The sequence below is a fragment of the Pelmatolapia mariae genome, linkage group LG23 (assembly GCF_036321145.2).
Source record: "Pelmatolapia mariae isolate MD_Pm_ZW linkage group LG23, Pm_UMD_F_2, whole genome shotgun sequence".
In the NCBI taxonomy this organism is placed as follows: domain Eukaryota; kingdom Metazoa; phylum Chordata; class Actinopteri; order Cichliformes; family Cichlidae; genus Pelmatolapia; species Pelmatolapia mariae.
Window position 1 is genome coordinate 45,962,032 of NC_086246.1, and position 27,738 is coordinate 45,989,769.

At 39.8% G+C, this 27,738-nt stretch overlaps 2 protein-coding genes across 3 annotated transcripts; one reads left to right on the plus strand and one right to left on the minus strand.

Moving 5' to 3' along the window:
• The first annotated feature begins 619 nt into the window (after positions 1-619).
• On the plus strand, positions 620-16,992 carry cilp2 (cartilage intermediate layer protein 2). Its single transcript, XM_063466907.1, has 10 exons — positions 620-683; positions 7,083-7,160; positions 8,570-8,839; positions 9,006-9,188; positions 9,656-9,811; positions 9,911-10,228; positions 10,641-10,749; positions 11,108-11,265; positions 13,215-15,643; positions 15,735-16,992. Exons 1-9 carry the CDS (start codon positions 620-622, stop codon positions 15,620-15,622), a joined length of 3,744 nt encoding a protein of 1,247 aa, XP_063322977.1. The 3' UTR covers positions 15,623-15,643; positions 15,735-16,992.
• A 2,432-nt stretch (positions 16,993-19,424) lies between these two features.
• si:ch211-212d10.2 (uncharacterized protein LOC557710 homolog) lies at positions 19,425-23,205 on the minus strand. 2 transcript variants are annotated; one of them, XM_065469720.1, is made up of 4 exons: positions 22,593-23,205; positions 22,153-22,268; positions 21,499-21,612; positions 19,425-21,342 (listed from the first exon to the last, which is right to left on the minus strand). In XM_065469720.1, exons 1-3 carry the CDS (start codon positions 22,780-22,782, stop codon positions 21,514-21,516), a joined length of 405 nt encoding a protein of 134 aa, XP_065325792.1. In that variant the 5' UTR covers positions 22,783-23,205; the 3' UTR covers positions 19,425-21,342; positions 21,499-21,513. The 2 variants fall into 2 exon arrangements, with proteins under 2 accessions (XP_065325792.1, XP_063322341.1); XM_063466271.1 differs by having other exon boundaries at positions 19,425-21,612; positions 22,593-23,202.
• Positions 23,206-27,738: the final 4,533 nt, after the last annotated feature.

A 27,738-nucleotide genomic window follows, 5' to 3' on the forward strand; every position in this document is an offset into this window, starting at 1 on the left:
CGGAATTAAAGTTCTAAAATTCTTTGCTTGACAAGACACACGTAGAAACTAGAATAGAGATTTAAAGATGGAAACACACACGTGAAGCCACACACCTGTTGTGTTGCTAAATATGTATTCGCTGGTGCAATAGGGTGGAGGGGGGTTACAAATCAATGTAACTCTTGAGTTAAACAAATGCAAGTAATGCTTTAAATAAGCCACAAATAGTGAAAAAAAAGCTAAGAAGAACAGGAAAGCACCCTCTTACTTTCAGTAACCACAGACACATTTACACATTTGCCTTCTCTTTCCCTGTGTGTGTGTGTGTGCTCCTTCCCCTCTCTTCCCCCCACCATACCCTTACCTTTTTTTGGACCATGATATGGGGGACCCAGATGTTGCATTTCACTGGCCAATGGTGAGGAGAGAGGGGCTGGATTGGTGTGCAGTCCCGATGCCCCTTCTTTTAAAAACGGCTGAGCTCCTGTCTCCAGCTCAGCAACTCAACTCACACGAAGGAGCAGAGGCAAGAGTCTGCCTAAACAGCAGCCTCAGTCACACCTGAGGACCTGAAGTAGCTACGCTCAGCTGAGAGCTGAATTAGTTCATATCGATGCTGTAGACAATCGCCAGCACAATGTTGGGATTAAATAAAGTGGCGCTGCTGCTGTCTTTCCTGGCCTCGGTGGCTCTGAGCCAAGGTAGGTGAAGATTGATGATTGAACTGCTAATATATTATTATCATGTCAGAATGACACAATCCCAAAAAATTGTTGTAACTACAGATTTGCCAACAAAATGATGCTCGTGAAACTGCAAATGTTGAAAATGAACCTTGAGCAATTTTCAGTTCTCTTGTCATAATCACACAAGAAAGAGGGCCAGTTTATGAGTATTAACACATGTGCCGCACAACTGACAGTAACTGTAGAGTTTCCCAAGTTGACGGCATTTCCCTAAGGATGTCAGAGCAGGATGTTGAAAGAATTTAGACAAATGTCTGAAGATGAGCTCATATGATAAGAGTAGTGCATGATTAGTGTGTGTGTACTTGGATTACTTACGTTGTAGGGACATTAATCTGTGTTCAAAGTCAGCCTACTCCCTTCTGGGGATGTGAAGTCATAAAGTCCGTATTGTAAATCACAAAATGTTGAGAAAGAAGATGTGGTTTGAGGTTAGGTTTAGGAAAGTAGAAATACTTTTTATGGGTATAATAAGTCTCTGGCAATGTAAAACTAAGTCAAAGTAACATCCTTTGAAGCGATGGAAATGTGCGATAAGACTGCCTTATTACCTCTTTATCTTGAAATCTCGAATCTAAAGCCATATGCATGTTTCTCCAGCACTTTTAATAACACAAAGGAGATGGATGGAGATGGAGTGGGGTGTTAAGGAGAAGAGGTCGTGAAAACTGTCCCTGCAGTGTCGTTTAATCACAAAACAACAACAATTTCGTGATTATGAAAACCCCAGCACAGTAGCCGCCACTATCAGCAAACGGAAGGCCTGCTTTATGAAAATTGTGTCCAGCTTTTATTATTTGACCAAGATCCAGTTTGAAATTACAGCTCTTTTTTTGCACTATTTTTCTAATGTAGCTCCCAGTTTTTAATGCTGGTTAAGTGTTGGTTATCTGCAGACATTAGCACAACACAGTTTCTTCCAGATGAGATCAGAAGTTCTTCCCAGCAAACTTCACTCTTATCATCCACTGAAAGTTTGCCATTCTTCCTGAATGACACCAGTAGCAGCACTTTTTCCAGAGCTGTCACTTTCTGTTCACGTTACAGCTGCTTCACATTAGGTTTTTCTCTCTTTTTTTCCAAAGTGAAGGAGCTGGCAGTTCATAAAAGCAAATGAGTGTGAATACACCTTAATAGTCTCCATGTCTTGTTGGGCTCTGAAGCCTCTGAACTGTAAACGTCTTTGTGCCATTCACTGATGAGTATATATCAAAAGATTAGAGACCAGTGAAAGTGTATGTATAAATGGTGATTCATACTGACTCTGACTGAACAGAACACTCCAACCTTAAAATGGATCGTAAAATTTTAACGCCTCATGCCACGCTCCTTTAGCAGTACATCCACATCTTGCAGTAAGGTGGTGCATTTTTGTCCTTATTTCACCCTCTAACATTGGGAGCAGTCCCTAAAGATATAAACGCAGTCACCTTGGAAACAAGGTGCAATAATCACAAACCCAGTGGCCCACTTTTCCACCTGCTTGGTTTGTGCTCGGCTTAATGACAAAATGGAATAAAAAAGAGGAATAGGAGCACAGGTAAAATTACTTTACTGCCCTCTTTTTTCCACCGTCACACTGGCCAGCATTTCACTCTTTCCTTTTCACTTTTGATGACCAGTTCAGCCCTCATAACTGAATTCAATTGACTGCTTAAGTAACGACTGTGTGTCTCCATCTGTCCGCTCGTCTTCATCTGCTCGCCTTTTGTTTCTAATCTGTCTCCCTCAGGTATTTCCCCACTAATACTTTCCCCACCTTTCTCCCTTCTGTCTCTCCCTCAATCACACTCCCTCCTCCACCTACTTCTCCCTGTCCTACTCCATCAAACATTCTCTCCTCGCCTTGTTTCTCAGTCACCACACACCTTAGAGCTAGAGGTTTACAAGCTGTTTTTCTATTTAAAGTTGGCAGTTGCTGCTGAATGCCCACTGTAACTTAGAGGGGGAAACAGTGGTATTACCACCTTTGGGTGTAAATCTTTCTCTTCTCTTCTCTTCTCTTCTCTTCTCTTCTCTTCTCTTCTCTTCTCTTCTCTTCTCTTCTCTTCTCTGCATAATTTCAGGCAAAGCCAAAATAGTTGGTGAGTAGCTGGAGGGCTGTTAGTCAGACGGAGGGGTAGTTCTCCAGATGCTGACCACTGTCTGCTATAAAGCACAGAGCTGTCTGGCCAGCTGACTTTAATGACTGACACAGAGATTACATAGGATCAAACGAAAAGGCGCAAACTCCCATTAGTGACATGCTGCAAGCCACAATCACATCTTTCAGTGCTTTTCTTTTCTACTCATGTGTACAGACACAAGAAGAGATGCCAAGAAATTATTTGTTGCAGGAGTAATCAGCTGCTTTACATTTTCAGCTTCTGGCTCAGTACCTGTGAACAGGTGGAGAAGTTCAACCTCCAGATATTTTTTCTTGAGAAATTCAACACTGACGAACTGTTTTTAATAGAATCAAGGAAACAATGCGGTGTTCCACAAATACCTTCCTTTAAATACACAAATCCTCTGTTATACTTTTGTAAATCCTTAAATCATGTGGTTGGTTTCCACCATTAGTTAATGTCACGGATAAAACTGCTGATTTTAAGGAGCTACAGATGTTTATAAGTTTTGAGAGGCTTTTGAGAAGAAGAAGAAGAAACTTTGGGGTAAAGAGAGAGTGATAGGCACTGAGAGAAAGAGCAGACTTTTCTGAAACCACACACACCTCAGCTAAGGAGCTAGCCAAACGCATAAACAACTTCCAGATGACATGGCAAACGGATCATCACATACACAGGCCCCCACACACAATACATACACAGTTCATGGATGGAATGCCTCTGTTTTTAACTTAATTCGAGGACTCCTGTGGCAGCTGCTGTCGCACACACTCCTGAGCCCGAGCACGAGCAACATCAACAAATAAAGCATAACCCCATTCTTTGAGCGAACTTTGCTTTGTCTAGTAGGTTATGTAACACGAGGAAGCATGCTGGTGTTTTCACATCTTCTCCTTCTTGTAGGGATCTGGAATATTATAAATAAACAGGATCCAGACCTTTTACTTAAGCCTCATCTGTCTGCCAGCCTGCATCTGGCACAACCATACCTCCCTAATATGAGTGAAATCGTGTTGGGTGCAACTTCATAAGGTCCTCCATTTTCTCCACAGTTCCACTCTTCAGCAGCTTTTTTATTAGATTTTGGCTAAGGCAGAAATTTCTCACTCAGAAAGTGAAGGAGAGCAAGGCTGTCTTTCACAAAGGCACCAGGGCTTATTAATAGTAGATTTGCCTTTGTGCAGCCAGGCTGTAAGTGAACCAGCTGTATTTCAGAATGAACCACTGTGACGTAAATCATTGAACCCAAAGCTAGTTCTCTAAAATAAGACTTGCAGTTGTCACAACAGACCTATGGTGGATAAAGAGGACAATGAATGCAGCGGTAGATGAAAAGTAATCCAGTAACTATGTTTCAGACATATAAGTGACATTGCTTGGTATTCAGGAACTTACCATGTTGCTATATGTGGAAAAGGATGCAGATTTGTTCGAATGCACCAGTGCAGCTATCTTGTTACCTTGTCCAAGGTTTGTCCAAGGTTTATGAGGGTCACAGTGAGCATGGCTAAAACTGCTGGCACTTGAATGTAAACATATTTCATTTTGAAATGACTAATGCAGTTGTTTCTAACAGGACAGCCTCACGTTTCCACCAAACTGCATCTCTTTCCTAAACTTAACCATGCGATCTAAACAAAGCTAAACCACAACATGTCATGTCATAAAAGAAGTTTATTGTTCAGCGGTGATTTGACAAGCGCCAAATGGGCCGTTAAATCAGAAAATCAGAAGCAACATACACAACGTTTGGGTTGTGTAACAGCAGCTGCAAAAAGTCAAAGCGTAAAGACATTTCTGTTCACAAAACCAAACCCACAAGGAGCACATGAACAAGGTATAGTGCACCAGTCAGTCCCTTTAGGGTGTATTTTCCTAAAGCGTAAAAAGGAAATAATAAGTTCTAACTTTGCTCCCGTTGGCTTGAAAAACGTGTGTTACTTGCCTCTTGATGAGGTAAATTCGCTCACATACCAGCCGCATGAAGCAGTGCCCCAATAAAATCCCCTAGCATTTAAAATTCATAAAGTGTTAACACGTCCCTCAGAAGCACAATAAGCTTTGAGTGCGCTGTGGGAGCCAAGCCAGTTCATCCCAGCCATTACTAAGGTCACTACCCCAACATTTGCCTTCTTCTGTAGCTAATCTGGGTTTCCTCTGTCTGCTTTCTAAAACCATTAGTCACCCTATAAAATCCACCGAATTGTTTGCCATTTCATTTTCATCATTATCAGACATCTTGAAATGATAATCCTGCGGTTCTGCTGTGAATTCCCTTTGCTCTGGTGTGAAAAGGAAAGAAAAATGTTATGTAACAGGAGCCGAAATAGTGTTTTGGAACTTCTTGGAAATAACATGCGCTTCAGGATGGGGAGCATTATTAATTAGCCACAGGAGTTTTAATTCATTTTTAATAAAAGAAACAAAAGGCTTCTTTGTGCACACACACACACACATAAAAAAATAAATTAAAAAATAAATCCCTTCCTGCCCCTGTGGGCGGTCTATCCTTCAAGCTCGGGTCCTCTACCAGAGGCCTGGGAGCTTGATGGTCCTGCGCAGTATCTTAGTTGTTCCCAGGACTGCGCTTCTGGACAGAGATCTCTGATGTTGTTTCTGGGATGTGTTGATGATTTGTGAACATCATTGTGACTGAGAAAAACTGCTTTACCTGCTCGGGAGACAAAAAAAATTGTGAAAAAACTATTTGAACTGATTTACTAAACTAAATCTGCAGGAAGAGCCACATCTGCTCACCAGATCAGTGTGAAAGCATTTGCTTCTGTTTATAAGTCATTCCAGGGTATCAGAGAGACAAAGCTGATCTGGAAAAATATCAATGGTTTTTAAAGCCAAGGGCATAAAAAAAATCAACAACCATGAAGGTCAGCTGACAGTCTACGTTACCCTAAAATGTGAAGTTGATGTGTGTTCTGTTGAACTGTTATCCTTCTTTTGGTAAATCTATCAAAAGCCATCAGGGCTTGAAAAGAAATGTGCTGGCATGAAACTAAAGACTTGAAGTGAGCTGTAAAACCAGCGGGGACTGGGATTGATACTGGTCTCTGTGCTGGGCGTCTCTGCTCGTAAACTCAGCAGCGTCTTTCCCACAGTTCTAAGCGCTTGCACATATTACACACGCACACTGAAGCGACATAAGCCACTTTTTGTTTCTGTCACAGACTGACATTTATTTTTTCCGCATGGCCACATTTCACATTTCTTCCCAGAGTTTCAAGCGAAAGAAGAAATGTCAAGCAAACAACTGACGCTTTTCAAAACATAAAAAAATTTGTACAGCAGGAAAATTAATCATTGCACATCAAAGCATGCGTGAAAATGTACGGTGCATGCTTAATAAATCAAAGGGAAAAAAATTACACGAATGCCAGCTTTAATATTGTTCTTTTTCTAAAAGGTCAGTATTTGCTTACTGCTTACATCTACTGCTGTGTGTATGAACACACGGGCTTAAAAGAAGATGGTGTAAGACTTATTTAGTGATATAGGCATGCAGTTTGTGTTCAATACATATTTTACAGTCATATGTCCTTCAAATAAAACCAATTGGCATGAAATTGCTGCATGTGTTTGAGTAAGAGAAAGAGGTGAACAGAAAGCTTCTGCACAGAATATCAGATGAGTCTGCAGGTTCAGATTTTCTCAACTGAAGGTTCATTAGCATCCTCAACAGTGGGTGCTTAATGATGGATCAAGAGGAGAAGGGAGGACAGAGGAGGGCAAGAAGGACTGAAGAATGAAAAGATGTATGACAAAGATTTCTGGGGGAGATGATAGATGGAGGGATTAGAGAGTGCAGCTGCTGAAGAACAGCTATGATAAAAGAGAAGACAGAGAGGAGGGAAAGGGAAAATATAGGAAAAAAGAAGAGTGATGGATAGAGACTGATGAAAGCTTACATCGGAGAAAAAGAAAAGGGAATAAATCTTCAGTTTGTTGTCATTTAAGCAGAAAGTCTCCTTGCCTCGAAGAAAGAGCAAAACGTGCACGTGTCCATATAAAATTGGAGTAAATCTCAGCAGCTGTTCAAAACGCACACACATTGAAAACTTGATTTTATTAGTAGTGTAATTTAAGCAAGCACAAGTATACATATTTTCAAAAAGGTAACACACTCTCATCTCCAACACATGACTTCTAGAATTTCTTTTCTTTCTTCTTAAAGTTTCTCAAGGACAAAAAGTGTAAGCTCGCTCTATAACCAGCTGTTTTCTTGTGTACGCAGAATCACTGAGAACTGAGAGTCATTCAGACAAGAGACGGAGAGTGGCCTTCAACATGTACGCTGACTCACAGACAACAGGTACCGGCGGGAGATTGAGAGCTAAATCTTTGGCAAACATTTTCAAACCGTGAGAGTTTAAATATCAGCTGAAAGCAAAAGTGCAGGCAGATTCCGGCCAGTATTATAAAACTATCAGTACGCTCGTTATTGCTATTTGACTTGCCGATTTAGCAGCCTTACTAATGGCTGTAACTAAAACTTTAAAGACTCAAGGTAAATCCTTTAGCGCCTGATAAAGATGTTACCTCAGAGATTTTACTCCTTTGCAGACTCATAACTCAGTAAACTTTAAACTCCAAGGCATGAGGCCGAGACATAATTTTAGACGCAGTGTGTTTTGTCTTTGTGTGGTGTCCATTGCTTTTAAGAACACATCTGCTCGGAAATAATAGAAAAAAGATGCTCCTTTTAACTTCGTCTAAGTCATCCAGCGATGCTGTCTAGACATCCTTGGCTACAGTAGTAATAATAGTTAATTACAAAAATACTTAATTACAGATACTTTTATCAATGGAATAATAGAAGCAAATAAAGACAGGGCTCAAGTCTGGACCCAAAGCTAAATAAAAATCACTCCGTGCACCATAATAATTCCTGTTTGTTCCCCTAAAGGCCTGTTGTTATGGAAACTGTGTTTCTGATCAGTGAAGTAAAACAAAGAGTGGGAGTTTTTAAAACTATAATTACTTATGTGGATGAGGTTATCTTGCAGCTCAGTGGAATAATATCACAGTTTTTTCAGCAGTTATTAAGAACAGATAGAGGTGTAACACTAAAAGACCTTTCTGTACAAAAGATGTATGACAAAGCTGCTTTCTAATCATTCACTGTTAGCATAACTGGGAGGATCGCTTGCCTCAGTCAGCTTTCCGTGATGTGAACAGCTTTAAACCACAACATTAATACAATTAGCAGCATTTTCTTCAAAGTTTGAGAGCATTAAGCTTTCAATAAACAACAATTTTTGACTATACAGAAACAGCTGTCTGTAACACATAATCAATTCTTGGTGGACATTATTGTTTGGGAGTAAAGCAGTGCTTTTCTTTAAAAGGAAAACAATCTATCACATGTGGCTAATGGGTTCCTTTTATTTGTAATTCCCCATGTTTCTCAGTAGGAAATTGTTCAGGTTTCAGAACATGCCACAGATGGAAAACTAAACAGAATGCCTCATGACTCAAGCCAGGGGGCATGGAAAGATCCTCAACAATACAAAGCTCCCTGGAGTATATGAAGTCAGTTTCAGATGATAGTTGCAGACCTCTGAAAGCTTGTAACCCATCCCTGCTGTTCAAGTCTTTCTTAATTCTTAACAGTGTCCCCCCATGTAAAACTAGCTCCAACCTCCATACCACAATTATTATTTTTTTCTAATGTTCTATCTTCGTGGTTTTCATCCACGTCTTCCCTTCATGTGCCTCCAGGCGTGACTGAATGGACATCTTGGTTCAACATTGACCATCCTGGGGGAAATGGAGACTATGAGCGCCTGGAGGCAATTCGTTTCTATTACAGAGAGAGAGTTTGTGCACGGCCTACAGCCATGGAGGCTCGTACTACAGACTGGGTGGCAGCGGCAGAAACTGGGGAAGTGGTTCATTCAAGTCTGGAGAAGGGATTCTGGTGCATCAACAAGGAACAGCCACATGGTCGCGTTTGTTCTAACTACCATGTTCGCTTCCAGTGCCCCCCAGGTAGAGCAGATTACAGCAGCCCAGGGCTGCGGAAGCTTTTTCTTCACAGATATGAATATTTAGCCAAAACACTACAAAAACTAAACAAATATTAAACATTGTAAACATTGGTGCATAGCTACATCAAGATTAAAATGTCCCTCTGTCCTCTGTAATATGTTTTTAGTGCAGAGCTATTGGACTGAGTGGAGTGAGTGGGGCCCCTGTTCAACCACAGTTTGTCATGACGTGGGTGTCCAAGTCCGCCGGAGGAAATGTGTGAGCGCACAGCCCATGCCTCTGCTGTTGGTGCCAGCATGTCAGGGGCACCATTCAGAGAGAAGAGAGTGCACCACCCCACCATGTACAGGTAACAGCCAAAAATCTATCACCACCAAATTTCGGACAGGACCCTAATCTAGTGTAGAGAATATGGTCTTTGAACTACACATAAAATATTTTAATCAACAAAGTGATTCATAATGCCCCTTTTTATTGGTGAATTTCCCAAAACATTCTTTTTAAACCATTCAGTAGGCTTTTGAATAAAATATTGTATTCCTCATCCTTATGAATACAGTTATAAGTGTAAGTGAAACTGTTCAATTAAAATCTTTAGTTTTGTAAAGACTTGACATTCTAAATGCCCATGTGCCATTTGCTGCTGTGTGGTTTCAGGCAGCCGTCTCCACAGCAGTCTTATTGATTGAAGCTGTTTCAGTAAAGTTCTAAATGCAGCTAAATCCTTTAGAAATCCTATAGTGCAGCACAAGGGAGTTAACAATCCATTTGATAGAATGATTCATTGAAACTCCCTTCCGTTGTGTCTTTTTGTAGCTAAATGGAGTCCATGGGGTGGCTGGGGGTCATGTTCAGTGACCTGTGGTGGAGGTCGCAGGATTAGAAGAAGGACCTGCGTAAGGACTTCTGCGACAGTGCAGTGTGTGGGACGGCCTGTTGAAATCCAGAAATGTGGAAAGACTCCATGCCCAGGTATGCAAAGCCACATTGCATTTAGCTGTAGTGAGGCATTTCTTTACTTTGGTGTCTCGATCAGTATCTGCTAAAATCTCAATGCTTTCTTTACAAAAGCCAAATGCCAGTATGTGTGCACTGAAGGCCATCCCAGTGAAGACTGCAGTCACTGCGTGTGCAAAGGCCACATCTTACATGGTGATATCCACAGTGTGACTGGTGTCCCTGTGGCAGGAGCCTTTGTGTCACTAGCCAGCCATCCCAAGGTCATCCGTGCCCGTACAGATGCTATGGGTCACTTTAAGCTCCTAGGAATCTGCTCTTCCAGCCCAACTTTAATCACCATCAGGAAGGAGAAGTTTGCCCCTATCACTGTGTCCACTTCCAGTAACACTACAGGCATGTCCTGGGTCCGGGCTATTCTTAGATCAGCTGGTAAGTGCAGATAAATGAAAGAAAAGTGATTACATATTTTTGGATTGTTCTTAAAATAGGTATTATTACAAGACTAGCATTATTATTATTCCACATAGTCTACAAATCCTTCAATCATATTCTCAGACGACTGAAAACAGGAAATTGACAGCTCTACAACATAAACAGTCTGGACTATTGTGAGACTTTACATAGCCTTGAGCAGTGACTTGGTTGCATGGAAACCAAATAAAAATAGACTTGAGCTGCTTTCGAAAAGGCAATTCCCTCAACAATCATTTTTCATAAGCTCAGAGACCGACGGGCGAATAAAGTGTAATATTTGAATTTTATGAGCTCTCTATGACCTGCGGCACCATTCACAACAATCAGAGTAAAGTCTTGATGATTTGCTCCTTTCTGCTTTCCACAGAAAAGCCGTACATTGTGAAGCACCCAGAGGATAAAGTGCGTTACGAGGGAGGACGGGTGCTGTTGTGCTGCAAGGCAGCAGGATCACCAACACCTGACAAATACTACTGGTGAGATGAACATCATTGTTGGCACACTCTCATAGAATAACACTCAAAAAATAGTTACAGTCCTTCCTACACTTATGAAATGCATAGTTTTTAAGTTACAGGTTATAAAACTAAAACATAAGCTCTATAAGCTGAAGTCATCGGATAAATCTTCCTATGAAAGTCATTGTACAGTCATTGTTAGCAGAAATCATCAAAATAAGTATAACTGGTGGTATATTTGCTAACATTTTAGATATAATTTTAAATATAATTGCTTAGCTGATTAAAGTTCAATAAACATTCCACAATAATGTAAAAAAGTAAAGTGAAGAACAAATCACTCTCTCTGTTTCCTTCTTTGTGTCTGTTTATCAAGGTATCACAATGGGACTCTGCTGGACAGGAAGGTATACAAGTATGAAGAGGACCTTGTACTGCGAGATCTGAAGCCAGAGCAGTCGGGACAGTATTACTGTAAAGCCAGCAGCCCTGCAGGAAGCATCAAGTCCTCCCCCGCCTTCCTTACTGTAATTGGTATGTGTAGCACCAAACAAGAATGGCAGAAACAAAGAAACCACTTCCTCTGCCAGAGCTAATGCCCCATTTAGTTTTTTTGTAAGTGAAGATACTGATCTCGATTGGCACCAATAGGTTTTTTCCCTTGCCCATGCGCCACCTCCGCACCAAGTTTATGAAATGCAGACTAGTAGTATTTATGTAGTCCTGCTAAGAGAATGACAGATATGTGACCCTTGGAAAAAGTTATATAGTGTATTTACATGTACTGCATGCAGAGTACTGAATACCAGTGTTTTTTCTGTTTCAAGGTTGTTCTTTAAGTAAAAATAGTAAAGTTCTGGTAAAATGTAATTCATCTTCATCAGACTGAGAAGAAATAATTTGCTATGATGATAGAAAGCGGCACACAGGGATTATAGCTCAGGATGGCTACCACCCCAGTGCATTTGACAATGACGTATTTAGTCAATGTCTTGCACTGGTTCAAGTATAACCACTGACAAAAAGCAAACAACCGCAACTCTACTGTATAAAGAGCAGCTGCCTCAGAGATTGAATACACAGTTAAAGAGGAATGTCAGTGCTGAGCTCAAACCAAGTCATCCATGAGCCATGTCTACGCATTAAGAGGAATCAAACAAAACCACAGTGGCTTACAACTGAAAGAGAGGAGAAAGTCAGTTAATAAACTATCTTTCATTAAAAAAACCAACATGGGAAAATGAAAAATATCAGTCTTACGATCTGGCAGAGCCTGGAGGAATAGGTTTTTATTGTGTTTACATTGGTTGAAACTACAGCTTTCTAAACAGGGATTCTTTATTGTGTGAGAGGGCTCTGGACACTGTAAAACCTCAAACCCAATTTTTCCAGAACACCCAGTGTTGAGATGAAACCCAAGATTGTCAATAAATTATGTTTCTTTTCTCTCTCAGACTCAGACAAATATGTCTTTCCACATCCATGTGGGAGAACCCCACATACACAGCTTATATTCTCCAGGTGCTTGTTAGTTAAGACACAGATTAACAAACAGGCTTTTCATGGAACAGTGCTAAAGCAATCAATTCTAGGCAACAGACAAATCCCTGTACTCCAAAAGTCATTATGGCTGGAGACACTTTATGTGTGCAGAACAACACCTGCACCTCAGAGCGGGATGATAAACATGCCTTCATCCCAATAGTTTCTTTTCCCCTTTCACACAATGCAGAAGTTTAATTTGAATAACACAATATGTTTACAACTGTTCAGGAGGTTATATGTTATATAATTCATGATCAAAGGAAACTTGCAAAGCAATACAGCAATCTACAAATCAAACTGCTTCATGTGTTTGCAGTTATTGACTTATGTGGGAGATGGTGAGCTTGACAGGGATACTTAACTACAAACAACCATGATATTATGCATAATAATTATGCTGCCAGTGGGTTGTTGAACAATTGGTCGTTCCTTCCAGCTCCCAGTTGGATGGTTGGTGAAGAAACCTTTTCTTAAGCTTGAAGTCTAATTACCATTTTATGCATATTTCACAATCCAACTTGGCCACTTAAATGCACTTTCAGGTCATGCAGACCTTGGGCGTTTGTGTGTACTGTGTTTATAATGTGAGCATCCATGTGTGAAAAATAAAGGTATAAATATTTTTATATATTCCACCAGCAAGGTCTAACTATTCACTATACCTGTTCCACATTATGCTTATAAATCAATATGCAATTACCCTCAAACCAGCAATTTTATTTTAATGCTAGATTGTATATTTGACAAACTTTCAAGAGCAGATACAGCAAAGCAAATAGAACATGAACAGGCCTGTTTTTAATATGTTAACTCTGCATTTACTTCCGAAACACCATCAAAGTCACATTACACAGCAGTCAACTTAAAATTTATGGCAATATTTCTTTCATGATGATGAAAGAACACAAGCTTAATGTCATTTATTGTCTATTTCACAGACAAAGGAGCACCAGCATGCAATTCTACCCCTGAAACACATCTCATCAGGCTACCCACAGACTGTGTTCAACCCGGGACTGACTCCAAGTACTACAATGCTGGCCGCTGTCCTCACAACAAATGTGCTGGTTCTCTAGATTTTGATATGGGCTGCAGAGATGGAGCTGGATTCTGTTGTGGCGTTAAAAATATGGAAAGCAGAATTATTGACTGTGGTAGCTACAGCCTCCCCATCCGTGCTGTGATACAGTGTGGTTGTCAGAAGTGTGTGCAGCCAACTGTGCTGGTTCGTGGTCGAGTAGTCACAGCTGACAATAATGAGCCTCTGCGTTTTGGGCACATCTACATTGGTAAAGAGAGAGTGGGTACCACTGGATACCAAGGAGGCTTCACATTAAGAATCACCCCTGACACACAGAGATTAGTTGTAAATTTTGTTGATCCTAGTCAAAAGTTTATTGACACGCCCAAGGTGTTCATCTTTGACAAGAAAAGTGGATCTATTTACCACGATGTGAAAGTGATGAGAAAACAAACACCAATTGATATCAATGCAGGAGAGACCAATTTTATTGACCTTGGAGAAATTAAAGATGAAGACCCCATAGGGCAGTTGGTTATTCCTCCTAACTCTTTTCATAAGGACAATGGAGAAATCTACGAAGGAACTGTCAAAGCCAGTGTCACATTCATTGACCCAAGAAACATCACTACTGCAGCAGCTGCCCCTGGCGACCTTAACTTTGTGGATGATGAAGGTGACATGCTTCCTTTAAGGACCTATGGCATGTTCTCTGTAGACTTCAGAGATGAGTCCAACAAGGAGGTACTTGGAGCTGGCGCTGTCCAAGTCCTCCTTGACACACAGCACGTCAAAATGCAAGAACACATTCCCCAGATGAAACTGTGGTCTTTAAATCCCGACACAGGAGTCTGGGAAGAGGAGAGCGACTTTTCTTACAGCACAACAACTACTGGTGGTCATGGAAGGAGCAAGCGCGAGGAGCGCACATTCCTCATAGGCAACATGGAAATCAGAGAACGCAGACTTTTCAATTTAGACGTGCCTGAAAATAGACGCTGCTATGTCAAAGTTCGTGCCTACATGAGTGACAAGTTCCTACCTACTGAACAGCTGGAGGGTGTCGTGATTAGCTTGATAAACTTGGAGCCCAAGCCTGGTTATTCTTCTAATCCCAGGGCATGGGGCCGCTTTGACAGTGTCATAACAGGACCTAATGGGGCCTGTTTACCAGCTTTCTGTGATGCCCAGAGGCCTGATGCTTACACAGCTTATGTCACAGCAATGCTGGGTGGGGAGGAACTAGAGGCAGCTCCTTCCTCCCCAAAGATGAATCCAAACATCATTGGAGTCTCTCAGCCCTATCTAGATAAAATAGACTACCAGCGTTCAGACCATGATGATCCAGCATTAAAGAAAACTGCCTTCAAAATCAACTTGGCAAAGCCTAACCAAAACAATTTTGATGAGACCAATGGGCCAATATATCCATATCAGAATTTAATAGCTTGTGAAAATGCCCCTGTTGATGCTAATCATTTCAGGTTTTTTAGAGTAGAAAAGGACAAGTATGAATACAACGTTGTTCCCTTTGAGGAGAATGATTTGACAACCTGGACAGGAGATTACCTGTCCTGGTGGCCTAACCCCCAAGAGTTTAGAGCATGCTTCATCAAGATCAAAATTCTTGGACAGAAAGAAGTCATGGTCAGGTCAAGGAATCTGGGAGGAACACACCGAGAGACAAAGGGCCAGCTTTATGGAATTAGAGACATTCGCAGCACTCGGGATATGCGAGAGTCCAATACCTCAGCAGCATGTGTTGAGTTCAAATGCAGTGGCATGTTATTTGACCAAGCTGAGGTGGACCGGTCCCTCATATCAATCCTTCCACAAGGTAACTGCCGCAGGATCAACACCAACAACCTCCTACAAGAGTATCTCATTAAACATCCACCGGTGGCTCAAAACAATGAGTCTCATGCCTTCACCATGTTAGCACCCGTTGACCCTTTGGGACACAACTATGGTATTTACACAGTCACAGACCAGAACCCTAGAGTGGCCAAAGAGATCGCTATTGGGCGCTGCTTCGATGGCACCTCAGATGGTTTCTCCAGAGAGATGAAGTCAGACTCTGGAGTTGCACTTACCTTCAGTTGTCCAGAGAGGAAAATCAACAGAGAAAGCCTTTTCCAGCGTCTGCAGACCAACCCAGGTCAAACTTTGTCTCAGATGGCGAGGGACATGAGAGAGTTAGATGGTCTGCAGATGAGGAGATCATCCACCCAGGTGGTTGCTTATCCTTCAGAGCAACGGGGTAGGACCCAGAATCGCAGAGTCACCTCAACCACCAGAAGAAGAGTATCTACACGCATTCAGTAATGCCAACAGAAGTGATAAAAAGTAGGTTGAAATAATATAATTTGATCAGTGTTTACACTAGCAATCACATCAAAATGACATATCTATAATAATCTTTTCTTTACATTGTTAGGTCTTCAAGTTGAGAGTCATATGATGGCATCAAGTTCAGAAGATTGTCTGTCTGCTGATGAGTGTGAATTCCCCCTTTACTATGAAAATCACAAACCCGAGACAGACATCAATTTAGAAAACTCATTAGGTCTGACGTTTACTTGAAGAATTTGGTATATTAATTTCTCCTATCCACGGTAAAAGACAAGTATCATTTGTCTTTATATAACTTGGTGACCGGCATTTATTGACTTTGCTCTCATTTTATGAATGAATACACTAAATTGAGGGTTGAAATTGGAACTTTTATAGAGCTAATCTGTGGCATTCCACTTCCATAGTGGGTGTTTTTGCTGACATGTCTCGATGCTTGACCCGAAACCAGAAATTTAAAAACTATAAATACTATGGTAGACCCCAAACACTTGGTAATTGGCCATAGCTTTCCACTGAACTCATGCTTTTCCTCAAGATCAGAGAGAAACCAACATGAGGTCCTTGTTGTCTGAAGCAGACACTGAGCCCTTTTTATACAAACTCAGAAACTCTCCATGAAGTGGAGGAACATGCAAAAGAGACAGTGGGGTGAAGCATACCACCCAGTGAACAGAGAATCTTTTCAGCCATGCTTCTCAGTGTTTTTCATTAGTGTACCATATTGCCAACTGTGATTCAGACAGACGTTCTTCCACACTTACTTAAAATGTGGAAGACTGAGGTTGTCGTCATGACAAGCAAGACCGGCACTTCAAAATAAAGATAACTGTTTTTGGAAGCATGACATAATTTCCTTCCCCCCCTCTGCACATTCCACATTAGAACATCACCAAACAAAGTGTTACTTATAATAATCTATTCCTCAATACTTTCATTCTCAGCAAGAAGCTCTTTCAGGGTCTAAATGAACTTTGTTTTTGTTCTAGGGCAAAGTGTTTATGAGCTGCCTTTATATCTTGAAGTGCAATAAATATCATTAAACTTGAGAATGAATAAAATTCAGCATGTTTCAAACTATAACAGTTCATGAAAAGTGCTGCTGGTGAATTAAATAAGTTTTTCATGTTGCATGTTGTGTGGCTAAGGTATTTGTACCTTGCACAAGAATCTTGTTGTTGATTTAGTTGTGTGATTTTCAGCCAATAACTGAAGTTGTGTTGTGCAACTCTTTGACTCTCTGAGTCACTGTTTTTTTTTGTTTTTTTCATTCTTTGTAGCATGAATCTGCTGATTTTACAATAATCTTTTTGGCTTCAGTTTGCAATCTTGTTAGTAGGACAAAAAACTCCATTGTCATTTCTTAATTAACAAAACATGATTTCTTAAGCATGAGAATTCAGAATAAACACACCTTGTGTTTACAAGTCACGTTTTTATTAAGCCATGTAAAAGTATGAGTAGCAATACAAATAAATGTAGACTATAACGCCATATGGATATGGAAATAGACACATGAATTGACTATTTGGCTACTTTAACTGAACTAAGTAATAGTCATGGAGTTTACTCAGCGATAAAATCTATTGTTTATCTGCAGTATGGGGTTTTGCAGACCCATGGGAGAAACCCTTCGAGCTGAACTAATCCCAAAATGAATAAGGTGCACTATGGACCTTGGAGAAACCAGAAGAGGCTGACAAGTAAATATAAGCCTGCTGCTAATTAGAAAATAAATTACATATTCTCTTGAGGACTGTAAAAACAGTTTGACTTTCACAAACAACCAAATTGAACTCAAGCAATCAGCAATAAATTGGGCACAAGAGTATTATGGACACATATTTCCTTTGAAATTGCTACCGAGCTCTCTGCACATTTAACATTTGAAGATGTCTTTTTTTTTTAATCTCAGTTCATTTGTGCTGTTATATTTTTAGTTCTGATGTGCAACAGATTTATCATTTAATATGCTGTAAATGGTATCATTTCAAACTTGTAAATCTTTCTGTGTGGAGCACATAACAGCACTCCAAACATAGATCTGTAGATTGGCAGCCTGTGCAAACTTCAGCATTATCATTGACCTCTCTAATCACAGGCCTGTGGGCTGTGTGTGAACGAACAGTTCAGATGTCCAGTTGGAAACAAACATGTCCCAGCAGCAGATACAGCTTCCACCCCGTAAGAAAGATGATGATTGAATCCAGGTGTAGGAAGAGATAGGTCCTATAAAATGCAATAGTTTGTGAGGTCAGCTGAAGAGGCCAAACAGATGTAGAGCAACTAAAGGAAATGTTAGACCAAAGACATCAGAAGGAAGAGAAGCAAGATTATCTAGTGATGGGTTTAATCATTTCAGGGTACGGTTTGAAAAAGAAAAAAGGGAAGGGAAAATATTAGTGGTCTTTGGCCTCATAGCCCATCACTTACAGAATCTTGAGCTTTGAAAGTGGTTGCACATGGAAGAATGCAGATTTTCTTCAGGGAATGCTTTGACAGGAGAATTGGCTTATTCATGAGAAGAAGTTATCAGGAGAGTTTGAAGGACAAGGTAACAATAATAGCCTGAGTAAACCATTATGTAAGGCTTTGCATGGAAAAATAAGCTGTGCTCTCCAAACAGCCACTTTGTCTTTAGGGAACTTCAAAGGAGATTAAAGAACCTCTGCAATGTTTGGTTTAATCGCTCACGAAAAAGTTTCCAGATACTTTAAAATCAAATAAAGACAGTTTGAGCCTGAAACCAACAGATAAAAGAAGATGAAAATATTCCTTTTTTAATTAAAAGAAACTGTTTATCTTGACTCGTTGGCAGTAGTAGTGGCAAGCCTTTTACTTTATTTAGTGTCAGAATCATGAATATGATTTATGTATGTGTTTTAAACTTCTAAATAAATTGTTTGACATTTGGCGTTAGCTGGGTACTGGCTGTATTTTTTAATGAACCCACTGATGTAAGGGTATTATCACTATTCTCATCTCCAAACTCTGGCAAGGAGGAGAATGAGCGTTTTTTTCCCAAAACAGGGAACTAATGTCTAAAGCATACTATTGGTATAGTTACAGCTTTGCAGAATTCTTGAATGGTTGAAAATTGGATATTTTCTAGTGTATTTCAATCTATCTGGCAAAATTTGAGTTTTTTTGTGGCAACTGATATTAGAAAAAAAAGAATCTAAGGAGTGGATTTCTATTCAAAATACTTGACCTGAGTTTGCCTCTGTCACTGAAATGTTTCTGGCACACTCTGACTTTAAAGCGGAAAAGCACAAGTCTCTGAATCCACCAGAAACCATCTACAATTTATCAGAAACTTAAGCGTGAACAGACATATCCATTTTCTCTTCTGTATAGTCCAGCAGGGTCTCAGGGAGATCATAATTTATTCACAAGACGGTCAGCCTTACACCTTTCCACCACTTTCTGGAGGACATGGAGAGAGTTGCATACTTGCCACTGCACCCCAGGAAGCAATCCTGAGTAGTAAAAGAATTACATAAATCAGCTCTTGATAATAGTCTGTAATGCTAACTATTGCATGGAGATGCTGAATGCTTTGTTTCTCTCTGAATTAGGTCTTTATGTGTAAATTGTGTATTGTATTAAATTTGGTATAAATGTACGAACGAACAAGTGTAAATAAATGATTTTGTGTAAACATTTTGTTTGATGTTGTCCTCTGTGTATATAAGTTTAACAAATGAACAGTCTGAAAATTGGAAAAAGTTTATTTAACATGCATATATATTTTTTAATAAATAAAATGCATAGATCTAGTTTTACTTTTTCCATCTTACAGCAATAAGCAAAGTTTACAACAAACATGATACTGATGATACTAGCTTACAACAGAGGGGTGAATTTAAATGCATCGGTGTATGCAGTCTCCAGAATGACTTTTAACTCTATTAACATGAACCCCAGATACATACACCAGAAATACAAAAGCATATAAAATACATTTTAGGAAACATAACAAAATTCTGATGAGAATCCCAATTTTCCCAATGTGCCTCAAACTGTTACTTTGACTTTTCTACTGACACAAAATAGCCGTATCTCCACTTTGTTTGCACATTACCCTTCAGGTGATGAAATGTAAGACAACACAGTGAGACGTCTGGTGCACATAACATTTTTAGCCAGTGGAATTATTATTGTAATAAAGTTGCACAACAGGGAGCACAGTAGGGAGGAAAACTGGAGTGTTGAGCCACACTGTCATTGACACCTTCGTGACGGGGTTCTGTGCGTCTGCCAGAAAACAAAGCTGACAGAAAATATAGTGAGTGACTGCTCTCACCACGAAGACAAAAAAAGCACACTGGCATCACTGCTCACACTCACACACGCACAGCTAGGAAAACACATTTTTCTTAAGTCAGTGGTGCATTTCAGGTCGTGAACCTTCCTCCGGCGCCTTACTAACCGTTCCTTGTAAATCCCACTGCGTCAGTAACAGACAAACCTGTCTGTGCAGAAGACAGGAATGAAGAGAAATGCTGATGGAGACGTGTTAGCTGTGGAATTGCCACCAACTGTAACCACAGTGTCCTTGATGTGTTTCTATTTGCTTAAACTCTAATTGGGTTAAAAAAAAAGTTTTGAAAATAAATCCCGGAAGAGAGTTTCTTCCTATGTGACATCGCTTCAAGGGCACAACTAAACAAGTGTGCCTCTCAAGTCTGGAATAATAGGAAATATAGTAAACCATGAAAGAAAATGACACTTAGATGCAAAATGTGGGCTTTACTAAAGGAGACCTGTACTGGTTATTCGAAAACGCTAACATGCAAAATATGATGATTCTTTTCAAGAAATCAAGACGATGGTGCTCAATTTTTACTCTTTATTTTATCAATTTTAATTGAATTAAAAACTCATAGTGCTACATTTTGGATACTCCTATTGCCTCTGTGATTCGAAAACCAAACTGTCAGTCTGCTGACTTAGCATCTTGGTGCAATAACCGTTTTTTCAAGACTTGCAGTACAACCAGTGGATATCCAGGTCAAGCCTTTCGTTTCTGTTCCTGAAGATAAAGTTAACAAAGCAAATATAAAATTAAACTATCTTCAGACAACAACTTGATAGTTTCAAGATTGCAGTTTGGCGAATGCGTTCCTGTTTTTGCTCCCCACATGGATTTCTTTATTTGCGTGTAACCGAAGCTTGCTCAAATGCGATTGGTCAACAGAACTCGGATTACAAGTGGAGAGTTTTGGTAAATTATATTTGAATTATAAACAGCATTTGGAAGGATTTTCAAATTCCATCAGCATTTCTCTTCATTTCAGTTTCTTTAAACAGATTTGTTTTTGCTTGCTAGTGCATATCAGTGCAACAAGGCAGAGAGGCTGAGAGCTTGAGAACTGAGATGAAAAATGGTGAGATCCACTCCAATTACTGGGTTTTGATCAACAATGAAATGGAAAGTGCAAATGGCTCAAATCTGAAGGCAAAAAACTAAAGTGCACATCAAATTTACTCTGCAATATTTCCACTAAAAATCATGATATTTTCTTTTAAAAACATGAAACTGCATAAATCCACTACCTTTATCTTGCATCTATTGTGTTATCAAAAATCAACAATAACCTGCTGATTCTGCAGGTTAAGTGCCTGCGCATGGTTCTCCATCTCGAATGCCAGCAGCAAGAAAAACACAAGAAACTCTCCTGGATTTGGTCCTGAGAATACAGAAATCCAAGAGAAACAAAACTGAGAAAATGAGAGATAAGGCTTAGGAATGTTTTTGGACGGCTTGGGTTTGTGGAGCAAGTCTCAAAACAAACTACAGTAGGTTCATTACACAAGTCTAACAAATGGACAGGAGGACAAAGCACCTGCTCTGAGGTAGATCAGCTTTTCCAATCTGGATGAAAAGGCTGTAAGGACAGATGACTTCTGTGCTTCACATAAACATTTCCATCCTCCAGCTTGACTTCATACACTTGTTGCTGTAAAAAAGTAAAAAAAGAAAAAGAAACAGAAGTTAGAAGAAACACAACTCCCTAAGCTACTTTAGGAGTAATCTTCCAAGTCAAAAAAAAAACCCTGCCTGTCACAACACACAGTTTGATGTTGTTTCTAGCATTTGACATGAGTGACATAAAGTGATGTATATTTAAATAATATGTGGAAAATGATGAATATAAAAGAGGATAAAATGTCAAGCTTGATTTTTTCATTGGAACAAAACAAAACAGAAGATCTCAAGCTGAACATCACCTGAACTCCATCTGACGAGCTTTGATTTTTCTGTCCTGTCTATCAAAAACATGCCATCTGTCTAAGATGAAAGGATAATTGATGTGAATGCTTAAATCAAGTCTTAGTATCAGCTTTTAGTAAATGTAAAAAACCTGATAGACATTCAGGTGCCTAAATTTACTGCTCCTACATGCAAGTTAAATACAGTGATTAATCAACACTCCTTATAAAAAGCGTTTTTGGTGTAAAACTAAAGCAGCATTATCAGGACACACTTTATTACTGACCTGCAGTGATGTCCCTGATCTCCCAGTCCTGAGATCAAAGTTATAATCATGCCAGGGACAGAAGACCTGCAGGACTCCGTCAGCCTCCTCAATGTCCCCGTCACACAGAGGACCGCCTGGATTTCCACACGGGAAACTGTTAATAACCGTTTATTCTCATAACAATCCCTGCTGCCATCTTTATTCTGGAAAAATGCGATGCTTTCATAACACTAAAACTTAAGACAGCAGGGGGCATGATGCTATTTCCCCTCTCAGCCTTCTCTTATTTTAACAGTTAATCACCCACAGAGACATTTTCAATAGGCTGCATATAAAAACGCTACGTGACGTGTTTGCAATGTTATACTTATGACTGCGCTCTTCTCTCGCTTTTTAAAGGCGCTGCTAAAGCTAAATCTAAGCGGGTATGAATGAGTTTTTGTTGTTGTTGTTTTTACCGGAGTGTGAACAGCGAGCATCCATTGCAAAAAACTCCCCCTTCACATAAAAGAGGCAGACATCGGAATCATAGCCGAGAGAGGAGTGCATTAGACGGCAGCGCTTCTTGGAAAGCTCCGAGGCTGGGCCTATGAGTCTCCATGAAACGCCCCCCGTGTTTCCCTCTTCATCTCCGGAGCCAGAAGCCATAAAGAACGGCGAAATGACCTGTTTTCTATTTTGCACTACTACAGGCCTCCCTTTTCCGCCGGTGCAAATGGATTTGGCAGATCGCTCTGTGCAAATATTCCATATTAACCACCAGACCGACTGGTACAACGCTCATCCGATCGGATTGATTGAGCTGCTACCATCCCTGCTGCAGCCTGCCAGCAAACCGCGGGACCCCGTCAAAAAAAAGGAGACAGCACAGCGCACAAACACAGAGCTACATATGAATATGACTGTAGCCTAAATGATGAATGAGCAGAAAAGTTAGCCTAGGCTACTCGAAATCTGCTAAAGGTTTGCAGGCTATCCGTTAGAACTGCAGATGCTCTAAAAATAACAGCAGCAGCAGCTATTGGAGTTTAAAATGCAGATGCAGAAATCCATCACAAATGCATCTGTTGCATTATGAATGGGCGGTGATCAGAGCCTTAATGTTCTTTGATTACAGTCTGTAACATCAGGTCGCTCTTTTATTAGTCTTTTATATTCAAACAATGCACACACAAAGAAAAAAAAAATCCCATTATGGAAGCTTTCTTGGTGGCCCGTTGAGTGTATTGGAAAACTTAAATTTAGCCTACCAAGTATTGGACATCTTCCAAAGGAGTGTGCTAAATGTGGAACATTAGTTTTTATGTACTGTGCAAATAGTTCGAAATAATTTCTGTTATTTGGTACAAAGCAGGTTATTGTTCCTTCACTGCACATTCCATACTGTGCTCCAGACAGGTATTTCTACTGATTATTTTCAGGTTAACTTTTTCCACGGTGCAATTTTCTTAACTGTTATGTCAGTTCTGTGATCTTGCGGCAGCAGACAAAGAACATATACAATTTAACCAAATAAAGACATTAAAAAACATATAGAACAACTTTGGTCTGTCAGTTTAACCACACTGACAACCATTGTGTGAGTCCACATCAGCCATCTGTCTTTGATCAAAGATCAAGGGCTCATGATTAACACTATGTACAAAGCTGACCTTTAGAGTAGTACCAAATTTGAGGTTTCTGTGATCTACAAATTTGTTGAAATGATAATGTGCAAAAAGCAAAAACGCACACATTAAATGATAACCTGCATTTCTTTAACTATTATTCAAATTGTTGAAATCACTTTATTGAGCCAGTAATTATGCAGGTGGTAGTTTTGCCTTTAAGTAATGTGCCGTAGTGTCTAGACTGGAGTGATGCAAAACAGAGGCCACTTGTTCTGAATCGTGATTTTGCGAAACTGACTCATGTAAGTGCGCAACACGAGTGAAGAGCAGAATAGCAATACTGTGAAAATGTGTCAGGGACAGGAAGAACTAATGGAACTGCATCTTGTCAAGAGTTGGTGCTCTGTGAATGTAGATGCAAAGCAAGGGAGAGCCAATGCAAAGAAATCTGAGCTAAACTGCGTACGGAATGTGCCTGAAGTCACGATTCACCTCATTCTCCTTGCAGTTTAATATTTAAAAATATTACCAGCTGCCATTTATGAACAGCTGTCAGTGTTCCTACAGCGGAGTCACATCACTAGTTAGATTTTGTGTGCAGTCGTACTGAAAGATAAAGTTTGAGATTCCTTGTCAAGCAAACTTTCTGCCTGCTTGCTCCTAAGAAATTGCTGCGTTGTCCTCTAGATTACTGTAAAATCTGTACCTTTAATATATGCCTGGACCAACTGTGTATCTGCAGTGCAAATAAAAAATATCTCAGACATATTTACGCTGAATATTAGAAAGAGCAGTTGCCACCAGCAACTGCTGCTGGTATTACAACACACCTGTCACTCAAAGTAGAGACATTTCAAGCCTTAATAAAGTTTAAATTATTAAATTATGTATATATAAACAAAAATGAAACAACTGTATAATTATTATAAAGTGGGAAATGAGCCATTGAGAACAAATTCTTTTTGTGTGTGTGTTTGTGAAAGCTGTAAATTTCACACTTTAACATAGGATCCCGTAGGCTTTTACCATAGCCATTACAAAAGATGGACATAGATTTTTGATTAATGAAATGAAGTCAGTGTGCCTTAAAAACCTGCATCCTATCTGGAGGCCACCAGATGGCGATAGTTATGGTTGCAAAAGACTTTAGGTCCTACAGAAGACTGTGGAAAAACGGCTTTCGCTATTGACCTGTAAACACTTTCCTGGTGGGTTTATGGGTTTAATCAGTCATTTTTTGTCATAGTGAATACAAAAAATTCTGTTTATTTTGTAAATACGGGTCGATTATTTTCAAAAAGGAGAATTATCCAGGGAATGCTCACTGGCTAGAGATTTATTGTTTGAGTAACGATTGACAACACATTAGCCGGTACGCAAGCACTTTCACAATCAGACCTTCCGCTCCGCATTACATCTGAGTTTGTTTGTTTTTTTAAACTGAGCACCGTCGTCAAGATGTTAGCATTACAGAGGAACGTAGTCGGAAAATCACTAAATTGCGCTCCATCCAGCACAGTGCTATATACACACTATATATTGCCAACCAAGTCTAATTGCACTGTGTGAGTGGTGGTAGCATCTACACTTTGCCTACTTCTACCTCTCTCTACACAACTGCTTGCCTATCCACAAGATGTTAGGTCAATGTTACCTCTGCTTCACCAATGTGTTTTGTTTTTCAGTGCAACACAGCCAAATCTTTTATACTGTCTGTTGGTTTTTTGCCTTCTTTTGGAACCAGCTTTTATTGGCCGTTCACAGAACTGTAGCTTTTTGGCATTTCTTAATGAATTAATTTTCATTTTCATTGCCACTTTATGTTTAAAAGTGTATTATAGCTCTAAATTACATCTCTGTTTCTTTTTGTGACAGAATAGAATCATCCAGACACTACACTACAGTGCACCACCTTTGCATGTGCTCCTCAGGAAGACTTTAAAGAACTATAACAGTTCTGACTGTTTCTGCAGATGTCTGTATTCATGAGCGTGACTGAGTATAAGCTCCACCTTTGCAGGAACATTTAAAACAACAAGGGTGCAATATTATATGGCAAAGGTAGCATTTATATATTAAAAAAAAAGAGATTATTATCATTATAAGCCATTCTGTACAACTTTCTAGCTGTGAACTTTAAAAACTTTGTAAATAGGCTAGATATATTACACATGAGGAAAGAGATGGGATAATTCTCATAAGTCTCACAGTCTGAAATAAAATGGATGGAGAGTGTTCTTTGATTCTTTTTTCTCAATATCACTTGCACAGACATTTGGTTTTCCCTTCTCTGCAAATTAAACTATAATTTAGACAAATGCAATATTTGTGTGCCATGTTTAAACTACAACTCACTGAGGAAGTAGGATATCACAGTGTATGATACTCTGTTATTCAGTCTGGTAGAAGACCAATTTATCTAAGCATGACTAATTAATCACTTCCACATGAAAACTACTGAACATGAAAAATTAAAAAAGCATCACAGCTACAAGTTAATTTAACTTCAGGGATTGTTTAACAGTGAATCATAGCAGCATTTGTCTGGAAATACCCTGCTTAAAACAAAAAAACCCAAACCCAACATTAAAACACAGCTGGAAATAATTTGCCATGCTGATTACAGGTAGACTTGAGTTGTGCAGCCTCCACCTCATACAGCAGGGGTAGATTGGAAAATGACCAAAGGTGTTTATTTTCAACAGTGCTTCCAAGAATTACTTATTAAAAGGTTGGATTCCTAAGGTTATGTAATAGGTGGCAGAGGATTTCAGCCAAAAAAAGCCATACAGTGAAGCGGGCAGTGTGCAGGTTTCAGGTGGCTCTAACAAACTGACAGTCATAACCAACAGCTTCGCTTTGGTATGGAGAAAGGTGACAAAACATGCTGCGCTTATGTGGGGAATAAATTAAATAAGCTCCAAGTGATTTGAGTTTTTGGAGAGTAAAAAAATAACAATTATAGAAATGAAAATGATGTATTGTGGAAAGTCTGAATCAGTAGGCTGGATGGGCTTAATAAACAAAGCTGCAGACAGTGAGAAACAGGCCAAAATGATCGCAGGAGCATTCCACTGTCTATAAATTTCTTTGACTTCTCATTGCAGCACTTCGACCACTGGACAGTTTAACTATTTGCTTGGGGCAAAATTCGGTGTGGAGAAAGTCTGGCTCAGATGGGATACTAGACTGAGAGTGGAGCCAAACCTCATCCATCATTAGCTTCATCTTGTCCACAACACAGCACCCACCCTAGACTTGTAACTCATCCGCCAAGGATGGATGGAAGACAAGCTCTCCAGCCAAGATGGTTTTCATTAGCTAAGCAAATGCTTAGCCCAAACCTAAAACACCACTCCCTGCTTTCTCTGCTCCTTATTTTAATAGAGCTTGTCATTCAAGTGTGCCTAAAGTGAGAACAGTGTCATTTCCTATAAAAAACTCCTGAAATTTACAGTATAGCTTTTTTTGTTTGTGATATCCCCTATAACTGTGCAACCATTCAAATGCAAATCCAGACTCAGCTCTGATCGTTAGTGGACAGGCAACTGAAACCACAGCTGACGCTTCAGCCAAGTCTCAGTCTCTGACTCACAAACCTGCATTTCATCCTGTGTTGTCCCATTTTTAATGAGGTATTTTGAGACTCTTTGCTTCCTTGCTGTTAATTAGATGAGAAGGTCAATACTGCTCTCATATGTGTAATTTAAATTTTAATCTACTACCAGCAAGTTAGCTTAGTACAAAGGAAATGGGAAAATGAGCCAGGCTGGATTGGTCTGGAGATATATCCTCCAGACTACACTTGAGTTGGGGTGCATGCAGTTGAAGTCGTGGCTTGATTGAAAACAAGCAGGTGGCAACAAAATAGTACAAAGTCACTGCTGGTCAAAAAAAAAGTCTGTCACATGATCTTAATGAGTTCAAAGCATGTTGGTGAATATTGTTACTTTCACAGTGAGTGAGGCTATCTGTTAATCCTGTGTCCAGTCTT

Coding starts and splice junctions, on each gene's coding strand:
- cilp2 (XM_063466907.1), top strand. CDS start 620: ATGTTGGGATTAAATAAAGTGGCGCTGCTGCTGTCTTTCCTGGCCTCG. Junction 8,840..9,005: donor TCGCTTCCAGTGCCCCCCAG/GTAGAGCAGATT, acceptor ATATGTTTTTAG/TGCAGAGCTATTGGACTGAG. Junction 9,189..9,655: donor CACCACCCCACCATGTACAG/GTAACAGCCAAA, acceptor GTCTTTTTGTAG/CTAAATGGAGTCCATGGGGT.
- si:ch211-212d10.2 (XM_065469720.1), bottom strand. CDS start 22,782: ATGGCTTCTGGCTCCGGAGATGAAGAGGGAAACACGGGGGGCGTTTCA. Junction 22,269..22,592: donor TGCTCGCTGTTCACACTCCG/GTAAAAACAACA, acceptor GTGGAAATCCAG/GCGGTCCTCTGTGTGACGGG. Junction 21,613..22,152: donor GATCAGGGACATCACTGCAG/GTCAGTAATAAA, acceptor ACTTTTTTACAG/CAACAAGTGTATGAAGTCAA.